The 14,886-nt window shown below is 42.0% G+C and overlaps 1 protein-coding gene across 1 annotated transcript; it reads left to right on the forward strand.

Annotated features, from left to right (window-relative positions):
- Positions 1 to 3,849: 3,849 nt before the first annotated feature.
- LOC117557118 (acyl-CoA dehydrogenase family member 11-like) lies at positions 3,850 to 13,971 on the forward strand. Its single transcript, XM_034232804.1, is given in 13 exon segments — positions 3,850 to 3,948; positions 4,294 to 4,517; positions 4,629 to 4,728; positions 5,002 to 5,119; positions 5,506 to 5,648; positions 5,753 to 5,908; positions 6,390 to 6,484; positions 6,578 to 6,677; positions 6,769 to 6,909; positions 6,996 to 7,088; positions 7,359 to 7,466; positions 7,553 to 7,724; positions 13,911 to 13,971. Coding segments are annotated over 13 exon segments (1,569 nt in total). The 3' UTR covers positions 13,931 to 13,971.
- Positions 13,972 to 14,886: the final 915 nt, after the last annotated feature.

Genomic DNA, 14,886 nt, shown 5'->3' on the forward strand with positions numbered 1-14,886 from the left:
GTACACGTAACAGCACCGCGCGTTCATGACAGCATGGTACTGGATTTATATTAACGAGGGCGGCAGTTAGCAGCTAGCGGCTAGCAAGTAAATTATGCTAAGTTACACATCAATCGTTATGTACTTTTATATTACGCTGACATCAGGATCTAGTGATATCCAAGGCAACAGAGCTTCATTTAGCATGATACTTGTGTGGGTTGTACATGAAACCACTTGGTAATATATAAAAATGTATATGTTGAAGCCTGTTATGATTCAATTGTGAGTTAAAACTTTATCTAAAAAGTAATGCTGATGATGGATTACTCTGGTGGAGTTAACAATAACATAGCCTATTTCTTTTTGAATGTGATGGAGTAAAAGATAGTAACTGATTATTCATGTTAGCCCACAAGTAACTAAAACAATTGCAAGTGCAATAAGAAGCTACAGGAACGTTAATCTACGTCGGTAATATTAACTTTATTAATACAACATTTACGGTACAAGATTTACATCATACAGCCCATGTAGTATAATATTTTACAATGATGAATTACAGCAAAACATGTGCAATATATCCATTATTACAGCTCCGTGGGCTGGCAGTAAGGCGATATGGTCCGTTGTTATTGTGCATCCATGGGTAAAAGGTACAACTCATGTAGTACTGAACACATCACATGAACGTGCCGGGCGGCGCGGTCCCGTGGGTTAGATGCGCGTTTCATAATGCAGAGGGAAATAACTCAGAATAACCTTATTAGCACATTTTTAAAACTTGAGGAACGAATGTTTTTAATAAGGGCTATACAAGTGTTCATACTGGGTAGTTATTTAGTTTAAAAAAAATTATCCAACGAGTTACAGACCATTCTTTCCCCATGTAAGGTCAATGGGAAAAGTGTTTCCGGGCCTGGCAACCAACGGATGTGCAGTACCGCCGTTTGGCCAGCACGAATATTTTCATCTGAGTCCGGCGCACTTCCTGGGGGCTTGGCTCTGCCTCAGTACCAGATATGTTCGGGCGCTACCAGATATGTTCGGGTGTATTTCCGTCGCATCCGTCATCCGTCATATCCGGCTACTCACCTCCCTCTGCTCCCAGCGCTCTGCTGCCACACACTGGCCGTCTGCGGAACTGCAACCGGAGGAACTCGGTACAGCTTGTTATGTGTGTGTACTTGTGCACATAAATAATGTTTCTAATTATTTACAATTAAAATATATATATTCTGCGTTACTTTAGCCAACACTTTTATAATATATAAGCCTGATCATGTCGTTGAAAGCAAGTACAGATGTTCTCCCTTTTCCACAGTTCTGTGTGAACTTCATCTAAGGCAGATGCTTTGCTTCTGCACCAGTTTAGCAGAAGTCTGTTTTGTAAGACTGGTTTTGTTGCAGTCTGTTCATGCTATGTGTTTTCATGCGATAAGGACTATACACACGGAACACATGTGTTACAGGGCTGTACCCAGTGTGCTTCATAAAACATTTTTGAAGCTTATTTTTTTTAATTAAGCCGTTTCCATGTTATAACAGCATCTCGTTAAATCAATATCGGAAACAATAATTGTTTTTTCGTGGTTGTTTAAATGTAATTTATGGTGCTGTTAGAGTGCTTATAGACTGACCCGTTAATACAGATTATATGATTGTGTTTACATATAATTGCAAGGCAATACATGATTGTCACTAAAAGCCTTGTCTCTACATTACAATAAAATATAAAAAATAATTGACTAATAATTTTATAAAATTTCAAGTTAGTATTAAAGGCATAAAAAGACAGACATTTTAAATTCCTGTCTTTAATATAATGTTTCTTCTGCCCCATAAATTGTTCACCCAAACCAGGCTTTGCTTGGATAAGCTTTTATTTTTAAAAAAAAAAAAAAAAAAAACTCTTGTCCATTGTCCATGCCGGTGGTTCAGTTGGATTATTTGTCACAGGGTTGCTCCGATTCACATCGGTCTCCTCCATTTTGTAGATTATTTACGACTTTTGAAATCCACATTAAACACATCGGCAAAATCCGGTTATCTTGCAGCAAACATGTTTGTGCATTGTTTCCATCTGCGCCCCGTCCTTCTCCATCTTTTCCTCTGGAATCCAATAAATTCATCCTGAGTCCAATTAGCCATCAAAGTCACTCCAATAGTGCTTCCTTATTACGCGTTCATCGTTCCTTTACCAAAATACTTCCCAATTCATCCAGTTTTGGACAGTTTAGTTGTAGCAGTTTTTGAGACTTTGTAAACTTTAATTACGCTGTTGCGCGCTGTGTGCATGTGTGTGTGTGGTGTGGGGGGGGGGGGGGGGGGGCAACTTCCAACAGGAGTCATTTGGGGTGGGCTCATGGAAAAAAGGTTGGAACACTGCTCTAGGCGGGTCCGGGGGTGTCCCCCGGAAAGATGTTTTAACATTTTATAGTAAAATTGCTTCAATCTGGTGCCAATTTGAGTGCCCTCAATTTTAGAGACTGATCTAGGGGGTACAACTCTAACACCCATATGAAAAAGATCGTTTTGCATTTATTAATCAAATAAGTAGGCTATGTGAACATTTCCAATAACCTCACCATAGCCAATAACAAATAATGTAACTTATTTTATTTTTTGTTGTTCATTTCATATCTTATTTTACCAGTTAACATTTATTTATTTATGCATATTATTTTAAATCTCAGTTGAAACGATTATTTTTGGTTTTACTGTCCGTATACATTGGAATGATTTCAAACCTGTTTTTATTTATCCTAATAATTATAAAGGTGTGCCTTGGAAATTTGTTTACATAAATTGTGATCAAAACGTTTGAGACTCACTGAGATAACTTAGACTAAAGTGAACTATCTAAACCCTCAAAGTCCTTTACCTCACTGAGCCTCTCAGTCTGACAGGACAGAACTCTCCCTCCACATTATTGTAGAAACAGCTTCTTATATCCGTTAGCGCAGCAGAAGCTAACAACAATCTCCGCCGGTACCGGTGCACCTCCTCTCTCTATCTCTCTCATTCTGGCTGTGAGCTGCGGGCGCCTGATAAGCCAACATCCCCCACTTTCATCACTACAGCGCCCATCGTACAGGGCAAATGGAAAATGTAACCGGGGTGAAAAGGGTGTATCTTTACTTAATTATGAATGTTGTGTTGTCGTTTTTTTTAATTATATTTGAATTATATCTTGTGGAACTGCAGATCCCCTGTCCTCCACCAGGGGGTGCTGCAGCACCCTCAGCACCCCTACTTCCCACGGCCCTGTTTCAAATTAACTATATAATTACTGTGCCTGTATGTGGCACGTCTAGATATCTCTTGAATCGATTTCTTCTTCAGCTCTCTTGTATTAGTTAAAAAAACAAACAATCAATTCAAGCTTCATTTTAGACTCAAAGAATAGCATAGCACAAACAAAATATAGACTAAAACCAGAGCCATGTAGGCCTATCCTTTAATTAAAAAAAACAGAGAGTGTATGATCTCTGACTGAATTAAAGGGTTTTGGTCATTTTGAAGTATTGTTATTTTTGGAAGAAATGTATTAAAATTGAATAACACTAACGTGAAATAATGTAAAAAACAACAAAAAGAAACAAAGAATACGACCCCAATGTTCTGCAATAACACAACGCCTTTATTGTAAGTTGCTTGGATAAAAGTGTGAGCTAAATTAAATGTATTGTACTATATTGTCATTACTTTATCTGTCATGTTCCTCCCCTCACCCTGCAGGTCCTGAGTCATGTCGGTGTGCTCAGCCCTCCTGAGCCGGCGTGTGGCTGCAGGTCGCTGTGTGCTGTTCCTCCATCTCTCATCCACATAAGATCCCCAGGTTAGCTGAGCCGGGTACAAGAAGATCTGATGAGGAGGAACCACTTGTGGGAGGAGACAGGGAACCTGCCGTTCTCCAGAGCAAAGATAGGATCCTTCATCCAGGAAAGACCCGTTCTGAAGAAACCCGTTTCTAGAGGACGCTTTGCTGAGAGGATACCTGAGGAGACACCTTGCCACATGAGGTGAGAAGAGCGCACAGCTGGGCCTTCAACAGCTGGAAATATTCTATAAATTAACTTCAAGATTCAAAGGCTTTATTGTCATATGCACAATAACTACAGTGTAGATATGGCACATGGAGTCTTAAGTCCCAGGCTCCTCCAACAATGCAGCATAATAAGACATAAAACAATAAAACGAAAGTAAAAAACAATAAAATAGTGTAAGAACAGACAGAGTAGATATACATGTAAAACTTAATTCAGGTCTTTAGGTCTTGTCCATAATCTATGTGACCCTTTTGGTTTACAGGCAGCTTTTTCAGATTTGTGTGCATTTGGAGAGCGTGTGGCTAATGAGGTGGACGAGTGGGGCAGAGAGTGTGAGATCACCCCCCCACGGTTGGTGCACTTTGATCCCTGGGGGCGAAGAGTTGACCACATCGTGACCTCCTCCGCCTGGAAACGCATGAAAGACCTCTCGGCACAGGAAGGCCTGGTCGCCATTGGCTATGAGAGGTCATTCGGCGAGTGGAGGTAGTGTTAGACTTCCCTTTTCACTTTAGCTCACTTGCTAATTAATTATATAATAAGAAAAGTTTTTAATGAGAACCTGAGATCAATTCTGTGTGTGTGTTTGTGTTTCAGCCGTGTGTACTAAATGAGCAAGTTGTACATCTTCTCTCCGTCCTCTGGTCTCTACACCTGTCCTCTGGCCATGACTGACGGAGCTGCTAAAGTCATCCAGGTGTGATAGAAAATCAAGATAAAACTGAATCATTAAATTATGTTTACAATACATTTACAAACAATTTAGAAGCCAATTATTGCTGATGGGAAGTGTCCTAAGTTATGCGAACACAAAGCCTTTTTTCATGTTTGTTTTTTTACAAAAGCACATGTAAGATGAAGGGAAAAATCCACATGTGTTGCTGTGTCCAAGATTCAATGCATAATTCTTGTTTTAACCTGATGTTTCCTTTTTTATGTAAAATATTGAGTGATTTTCTTGTATGTGAAGTCCATAGGTGTTTCATGGCCGGTAGATGAAGCCTACAGTCGTTTGACCACTCGTCAGCCTGAGCGTTTCTGGACGTCTGGACAGTGGATGACGGAGAGACAAGGAGGATCTGACGTGGGTCAGTACTGATGTTCATCAGTGTCTTACATGAACAATATCAGCTTCAGCTTGCAGATACAAAAGGCTAGAGTGTAATATTTAAAAAACACTAGATATTTTATTGTTACTCTATCAACGTAGAATAAAGTACCTAAAACCTAGTACCATACTATACACTAAAGTACCTAGTGGTGTTACAATTCTGCATTAAAATGTGTCAAAATGACAAGATCTTTTTCATATATTTCCTTGAGTTGTATTCTCTTACATTATCCCAAAATATTTGGAAAAAAATGTAAGCACAGAGCAAATTATTAATATGAATCCAGGTCACAGTCTGTTCTTTTTTGCTGCCCTGTGTTGTGATGCCTCATGAGTTTCCTCTCCCCATCTTTCCTTCCTCAGGCAGCGGCACAGAGACGGTGGCTGCTCCCCAGGCGGACGGTTCTTACAAACTTCACGGCTTCTAGTGGTTCACCTCTGCAACAGATGCAGACATGACTCTGACTCTGGCCAGAGAGCAGGACAGATCAGGAGCTACCACACCAGTAATGCTGACATCCTCTATTATCAGCCATACACTCAATGACTTACAAAGTGAATGTATTGCCCTTACAGTTAGTTTGTGCGTGTTAGTTTGTGTGTCCTACAGGGCAGCCGGGGTTTGTCGTTGTTCTATGCAGCAGAGGTGAGCAGAGGTGAGGATGGACGACTGAAGGGGATCGAGGTTCAGAGACTGAAAGACAAGCTGGGCACAAGACAGATGCCGACTGCTGAGTTACTGCTGGACGGCCTGCAGGCACACAGGGTCAGCTACACATCATGTATTTTTAAAGGTCTCCTATTGTAAAAAGTTTGATTTCCATGTCTCTTAAAGTAAGCATAAGCTGTAGATTCCTCCTCTGGTCTTTGCATATAATGATGAACGCCTGTGAGCCTAACATTTGTATATTTAAGCTTAAAAAGAGGAAATACAATATTATGTATTGCATTGACAAGTGTAATCATTGTTGAGGCAGCTACAGCAAGGACATCTCTCTAATTTTTCCCCTGAGCCAAGCCACTAATTTAGAGACATATTCAGGGCATCAGGGAAAAGCAAGAAATACAGCATATTCAAATATATTGTATTGTTATATGTTCAGAGTTTAAGGCTTTTGTGCCAACAGCACAGGGTCTCTCCATCTTCTCGTACGTTCCTCTGTTAAGACAAACCCTGCTGATTACATTTTTTAGACTAAATAAATGTCAAAGAACTTGATTCCTTTATTTCCTCTCTAAAAATACAGATCTCAGAGGAAGGGAGAGGTGTGGCCTCCATAGCTAACATGCTGACGATAACCAGGATACACAACAGCATCTCTGCAGCAGCCGCAATGAGGAGGCAAGACTCATAATACTGCACTGCATCCTGCGCTGATTCCTACAAAACACGCCATAGAAAGCTTATTATTTATAGGTGTGTGTGTGTTCACAGGGTCGTCCAGTTAGCTGGGGACTATGCCACTCGCCGCACTGCCTTTGGAAAGCTTCTCAAAGATCACCCGCTACACATGCAGACTCTCGCCAGGATGGAGGTGAGCTGGGCTGGCTGATGGTAAACAAATGACACACTGTATACAAACTCTCCCATCATACCACACACACGTTTGCTCTGGCTGTGGACAGGTGGAGACCCGTGGAGCGTTCCTTCTGGTGATGGATGTGTGTCGTCTGCTGGGCCGAGAGGAGAGCGGCGTGGCGACTGAGCTCGATGCACATCTGCTGCGTCTGCTCACTCCTGTGGTCAAACTGTACACTGGGAAGCATGCGCGACCTGTTCAGTCTGTTATCTTGTTATCTGTGAGTAATCTCGCCGTTTGAAAGCAACCCTTACTGTCTTTGTTTCGTCTCAGGCAGTGGCTGTGGTGTCGGAGGGTTTGGAAAGCTTCGGTGGACAGGGCTACATTGAGGATACCGGGCTGCCTGGACTACTCCGCGATGCACAGGTGAGGTCAACTAGAGCTTCACTGACTAATCAATAAATAGTTAGAGGAGGTTTTAATGAAATCATGGCAGAAAATGCTGTTTTTTATTATGAGTGTTATATTATTTAAAAAATAATATCTTTGGGGTTAAAAACCAGACATTTGAGAACATCTTTGACTTTGAGAAGCTCGCATAGAAATGTTTTTAAATTGTCCACCATTGTATTGACAAAACGATTGATCCTGGAAAAAAAGGCATGATATTAAAAAGATTCTCTCCTTTTTTCTCAGGTGTTGAGTATATGGGAAGGTACCACAAATGTCCTGTCTCTGGACGTGCTGCGCTGCGTGGCTCGTAGCTCAGGAATGGTTCTTGACGCTTTCTTCACCCACGCCAAGGTAAGGGTTCAGGAAACAGCCCAGTTCAGTAACTCATCTGTGACAGACTTGAACTGGAATATGATCTTGTTTTCTTCTCCTTGTAGTCCCTGCTTGCAGGAGCATCGAGTGTTTCCTCCTTGAGCCCGGCGGTGACAGCAGTGGGCACTGCTCTCTCTGAACTGAAGGACTTTGTTCAGTTTGCAGCTACTAGAGAACCCGGCTACCTGGAACTGGCAGCCAGAGACCTGGCTTTCAGCCTCGCTCGCATCTACACAGGTAGGTAACATTACCTTTGTCGTTAGAATAGTAATCCCACATTAGTCATTATGCATCAATGTTAAATATGTGTAGTTATTCTCAGAAAGTCAAAGTCATTATAATATTGACTTTTGGTCATTTTAATAATACAAAGACAAGTGTTATCAGGAAGTATGATGTGAAATGGTCAATGGACTTCAGTTCTGTTTACTGGTTCCCTGGTTAATTGTACATTAGAATCTTCTCTGTTACGCACAAATTATGAGAGACATCAAGCGCATTTCGTGGCATCTGCAGGCAGTGGCAAGTCCTTCCGGCATATGCCACAGAGGCCGCTACTCTGTGGTAGCTGTGGCAAGTCCTTCCGGCATATGCCACAGATGCCACAACTCGCCGAGGCATCTGCCGCTGCTCAACGGGAGTTGCCACAAGATGCCAGAGTAAGAGAAGGTTTACGGTAGCTGCCACTCGCCTTCCGTGGCAAATGCTGCTATTTAAACCCGTATTTATCGTGTAAAATGTCGCTGTTTTGGCATGACTTTATCGAACTGATCTGTACACAGGACTGATGGTCCGATCTCTATTTTTTTAAACATTATAATTTATATTCAATTTTACTTGGAGCATGGTTTGCTAAAATAAACAAACGTGCTATAGTTATGAAGAAATATTGGCGAGTGAGGGTTGCAACGCCCTTGGCAATTTTCGCTTCTTGAGGGGAGTTTCCTTGCTACGATAAACCAGGTGTATGAGTTAAGACAAATAATTAACAAATAAATATCTGTATTGACACAGCAACGTGTACACTGGTGTTATTAGACTTGGCTACAGACTTAGGGCAGCTGTAACTGATTGCAGTTGCCACTGCTAGTGAGATGCTAAGGTTTACTTTATAAATTAGGCAAAGGCAAGGCAAGGCAAGGCAAGTTTATTTATATAGCACTTTTCAACACAAGGCAATTCAAAGTGCTTTACAAAAAATGAAAGAGATTAAGAAAATGGCATTTAAAATCAGTCATTAAAAAGAAAAGCTAATAAAAAAACATTAAAAGAAAAAATACATGGATAAAAGTTACAGTGCTGTCAATTAAACATTAAAAGAAAAAGTACATGGATAAAAGTTACAGTGCAGTCTAAGATATGAATAGTTCAATTAAAAGCAGCGACAAAAAGAAAAGTCTTCAGCCTGGATTTATGTAAAATAAATGTATTTACTTAGTACATACCTGACATTAACGATTAAACACATGTGTGCATTCTTTATAAATGCAAACCGAGTGCAAACCGAGTCAAGCCGACTCCGGAGGCAGCAGTATGCACCTTCAAGCTGTTTGCAATCCGCCAAAAAACCGAGAGAAGAAAAGACGAAGCTGACTCCGAGCTGTCTGACTTCAGGCGAGCTTTTTGAGACCTCCCCCGGCTGCGATCAGCTATTCTCGTCTACTTTCGAGGCGAGCCGCAACGCGTCTCAAACAAGCCTATGGAGAGGCGAAGTCACGCCCATCTACTTCCGGACCATGGGACCATGGGACATATATTTTGATCCCGTTTGAATTGTGCCACGAACACATATGATGTGTTGTCAATCTTAAGCATCATTTCCATGTCAAAAAATCACATTTTGTCGTAAAACTGCTGAATATAAGACTATGAAAAATACGCTACTACAAAGACTCCCAAATCCCATTCTGGGTCGCGTAAGTGATGTCACAGGCATGCTCGGTGATTTATAATAAGACTCGTAATTAAAGCGAAGAAGAAGAAGATCTCATAACTGATTTATTCCCTCCAATAAATTATAGATCGCTAAAAATAAATTCACTTTTACAAGATGCCTGTGTGCTTTGTACCAGGTTGTAGTCATAAAAGTGATCATACCACTTGCTGCTTCTATCGATTCCCGTCTGATGAAAGGACCAGGAGTCGCTGGATCAGACATATCAGGTAATATCATAGGTAATATACATGTTGTGCATGGAACATAGTCAAGTTAGCTACCTTGCTAGTAGCGACGAGTAGCGAGCACGTTAGTTAGCATTACATTACTTAGCCTTGTCATTTTTAGTAGCCTTACCATGAAGTTATTATTTTATTACATGAAGTAAACCAAATGTTAAACAGTAACCAACATGATGGTAGTATTTCGTGAAACTTTGAAGAGTAGCCTACTGCGCCCTCCACCGGGTGCTAAGGAAGCAGTTCAGGGAGAGTCGAAGGCAGGCATGGAGCTTTGCATGACATTCTTCTGGACGTGTTTCATTGTGATGACAATCTGTTTGTTGGAAAGACAGTCGTTGTGTGCTTATTGAGAGAAATTGTTAGAAGAGATAATTATTCAAAGTGTTGTTACTTTAAAGTGTTGTTACTGACCTTTTCTCTTTATTTTCTTTACCTCACCTGTAACTGCTGATACATTGAGGAACATGCACACTGACCTGCTCTGGCAACCTGATTTCCACTGTACGTAATAGTATTTGGTTATGGTATTTATTTATATACTCAAAGGCACAATGCACCCCCCAGAGAAACACATGTATTGAGTGTGATATTTTGCATAGGTCCGGCTCCCTGGCTAAATGATGCACTGCGTGCTATAGAACCGTCCTTAGGGCAGCAGAGCGGAAATGGTGGAAATCCAAACACCGTGACGACCTCCTAACCTATCAAGCTCTCCTCTCCTCTTTCTCTGCTTCGATCTCTCAGGCAAAAAGCACTTTCTTTCAGAGATATCCAATCTTCCTATTCCAATCCTAAAAAACTTTTCCATCTTCTCCACCCTCTTGGACCCTCCAAAAGCTCCTCCCCCCTCCTCCTTCTGTCAAGCGACTTTGTTACCCACTTGAAAAAAAGGTTAATGATATTCGCTCTTCTTTTTCTGACTCACCTTTACTCACCGCTGGGTCACCAGACCTCTTCCACCAACACACTAACCTCCTTTTTCCCCTCTCTCTCCAAGTGAGGTTCTTACCCTCATTACCTCTGCCCGCCTACCACCTGTCCTCTGGACCCTATCCCTTCAAACCTCCTTCAGACTATCGCTCCTGATATTCTACCGTTTCTCACCCATTTCATCAACACTTCTCTAACTTCTGGTCACTTTCCAAACAGTCTCAAGGAGGCAAGAGTAAACCCTCTCCTAAAGAAACACCCACTCTCAACCGTCTGATGTTTTAAACTACGGCCTGTCTCTCTCCTCCCGTTCCTGTCTAAATCACTTGAACGCGCTGTCTTTAAACAACTCTCTGTTATCTCAATCAGAACAACCTTCTGGATCCGCACCAGTCTGGTTTCACAGGCAGTCACTCCACAGAAACTGCTCTCATTGCTGTCACGGAGGAACTTCACACTGCCAAAACTCATCCCTCTCCTCTTCTGTCATACCTGTTGGACCTGTCTGCTGCATTCGACACGGTGAATCATCAGATCCTCCTCTTCGCACTCTCCAAAACTTGGAGTTTCTGGCTCTGCACTTTCCCTCCTCACCTCATACCTGAAAGACCGTACCTACAGGGTGTGACTTGAGAGGGTCTGAGTCCGACCCTTGTCAATTAACTACGGGGGTCCCTCAGGGCTCTGTTCTTGGTCCCCTCCTCTTCCCTTGTACACAAACTCGCTCGGATCAGTCATTAGCCCGCATGGTTTTTTTACCACTGCTACGCTGACGACACCCAATTAATTCTGTCCTTTCCCCGCTCAGAGACCCAGGTCGTCGCACACGCATCTCTGCTTGTCTAGCTGACATCTCTCAGTGGATGTCTGCTCACCACCTCAAGCTCAACCTTGACAAGACTGAGCTGCTCTTCCTCCCGGGAAAAGATTTCCAACTCTTGACCTGACATCAACATCGGCACTCAGTTGTTTCCCCGACTCAGACTGCAAGGAATCTGGGTGTGACCCTAGATAACAACCTGTCCTTCACTGCAAACATCGCTGCTACAACCCGCTGCGCAGATAACACGCTTACAACATCAGGAAGATACGTCCCCAGCTGACTCAGAAAGCGACTCAGGTTCTGGTCCAGGCTCTCGTCCTCACGCCTAGACTACTGCAACTCCCCTCCTGGCTGGTCTACCTGCATGTGCCATCCGACCTCTGCAGCTCATCCAGAATGCAGCGGCTCGTCTGGTTTTCAGCCTTCCTAAATTCTCCCACACCACTCCGCTCCTCCGCGCCCTTCACTGGCTTCCGGTAACTGCTAGAATCCACTTCAAGACACTGGTACTTTGCTTACCGTGCTGCGAATGGATCTGCCCTTCCTACTCCAGGACATGGTTAAACCGTACACCCATCGCGTGCACTACGCTCTGCATCAGCCAAAACTCGTTGCGCCTCGCTGCGAGGGGGACCCAAGTTCCCATCGGCGAAAACACGTGGTTTGCTATCCTGGCTTCCAAGATGGTGGAATGAGCTCCCCATTGACATCAGGCGGCGCAGATAGCTTGCACATCTTCCGGCGCAAACTGAAACTCATCTCTTCGACTCCACTTCGAGCGTTGAACGATTAACGAAGCACTTTATACCAATAAAGGACTGGATTACCTAAAGCCAGTTGAGTAGCACTTGAAATGTTTGGCTCTATGAAACCTGATATACTTATATGATTCTTTTTCTTCAAGGTTGTGTCTTCCTGGTCGAATGTACTTATTGTAAGTCGCTTTGGACAAAAGCGTCAGCTAAATGCAATGTAATGTAATGTATGCTCCATGTGAAATCATCTTTACATCTAGAAAACTAGAGCGGCAACTTGTTTTGAAATTGAATTTGTAATATCCGATAATAAGTTGATCTGTTTTCTTTATTCTTCTCTCTTCCCAGCTCCATCCATCACCATTCTCTGTTCCTGCAGGTCCTGCTTGCTAATCAATGCTCATATTTTGTTACACAATTACAAATAAGTCATTGTATTGTATGACATGAAGTTGTGCTTCATTCGAGTCAATAAATTCTCTGCCTTCAACTGCGCAATGATTGTGGACTGCACCGACATCCATGTAGCTGCCCCCCAGTAAGATGAACCAAGCAAAGAGGGTCACCATCATGCCCAAGGACATCCAGCTGGCCCGCCGCATCCGCGGAGAGAGGGCTTAGACTGACCTGAGACCAGCACACCCAAACACAACAGCTCTTTTAAGAGCCACCTACATTTTCAAAGAGTTGCAATCCTACGTTATTATAATGATTAAACTGGTTCATGTATCACTTAGTTTACTGAACCGTGATGAATGAAAGTGAAATGAGTGAGGTAGTGGTTCACTGAAGTTACAAAGACATTAATATATGAGTAACAGGTCAGTGTAAACACAAGCTTCTGTCAATTATGGATCATTCCAACTATTTATATAAAAATATGTAATAAAGTTCTAAAACAAGTATTCGGTATATTCCTTGATAGCTTTTGGAGAAGGTTGTTTTTAAGTTTACTAAAATCTATCGTTTCAACTGTTTCACTTTATAAAAAAGGAACAGGTGAGTAGAGCATCATTGAGTTTATTATTCTGTCCGTAAATTATCCAAATGAATGTTTTTCATTATTTTAGTCAACCCTAAACAAATTGATTGTACCTTTTAATAATGACCTTACATGGTCGGCAAAGTTAAATTAACTTCAGAAAATCAAATCTGTTCTGAGAAAAAACTAATAAATGTTTAAAGATAGGAACTTGCCATCCCACTGAAAAACAGTCCGTAGAGATTTAAAGGCGTAGTTGTAGTTCAATCCAACTTTCATTTGGATTCATTTGACAACAGTCAACTATTTTCATAAAGAATATATATTTTTTCAAAGTCAACTTTATTGTCAATCTTACTCAGTTTGTGTTTATAGACAGAGATCAAAAAGACGTTTAAATAAAATTATACAATTTACAGATATGTATACAAATATATATATCCTATATACACCATCATGTATAATGATGGTGTATGATGTAGAAGGAAGTGTGTTAGATAACAAGTAAATATAGAGTTACATACCGATCCATGTTACAGCAAAAGATGGAATAACTCAGAAGCACGCAGTATAATAATAATTACATGCAAACAATTAAATAACTGCTCAGCATCTCCACCACAATCCCAATCTGCTGTGTCCTGTTTTCCTCCCCTCTGCATAACACCCCATCACACATACCAAACACAACGCAGAGTCCGAGGGTATTAAGAGTGTGTTTATTTAAATGTCCTCCTCTCTACTGGCCAACACAGGGAGCATATGCTGGGTGTAGAATTGTTCCAGGAGGAGGAGATTTCCATGCCATGCAGGGTCTTTGGGGATGGGGATGATGATCGCCTCCTTCGTGGTCCACACAACAAAGTAGCAGAGACTCCGGTCTGTGATGTGCAGCTGCCCTTGGAACTGGTGCCAGTATGGGTGATTCTCCTTGAGAATATATGACCCACCCTCCGCACGGAGACAGAAGGATGGTAACTGGACTGCCTCCGCGATGGTCATGTTCCTCTGGCTGTGTGGACACTTCACCTACAGCAGGCAGATGGCTGCACAAGTCCATCGGGTGATGCTCCCAAAACACCCGACTCACTCACAAAGAGACCAGACTCGAACACTGTCACCCGATAGGCCTGCACAAAAGCCTTCACCCCTTCGGCCTCGTTTACAACCCCCCAGTTGACAGTTGGCGATGTCTCTGGCCAGTGGGTTGTATGTCTCCTCTCGCTGTTGGTAAAGTTGAGACACCGGCTGGACTACTTTGGAAGTGCCAGGCTTCCTCCACTGGCACTCAACATCTGTGGAGCTGATCTGCCACATGGCAAATATTGCCAATGCTGCAGCGTGGCTGCATTTGTACATCTCCTGTGCACAATCACAGACAGCGCTCTGCATCGCGCCATCGTCTCCCATGCAGATCTGTACAAATAAAGTAAGTACCATTTGTTAGCATGCTATAATAGATTGAATGAGCAATAATACAAGGATGGTCCGGATCTGGGGGTGGGAGGGTTTATTTTTCCATAGTTTTGTCCTCTTGTCTGTTGTTATTGTTTGTTTTTTCTGTATTTTTTGTAATTTGTGTTGTATTTGTTGTGATTGTACATTGTATTTTTCTAAATGTGTATGAATACATTTTTGAAAAACATTTGATCAACAATAAAAAAGGATTTGGTCAGGATCTAGACTCAGTGTGTAGTTTATTAATTAATCAATGCTCTCTACATTAGGAAA

Source organism: Gymnodraco acuticeps, unplaced genomic scaffold (assembly GCF_902827175.1).
Source record: "Gymnodraco acuticeps unplaced genomic scaffold, fGymAcu1.1, whole genome shotgun sequence".
NCBI lineage: Eukaryota > Metazoa > Chordata > Actinopteri > Perciformes > Bathydraconidae > Gymnodraco > Gymnodraco acuticeps.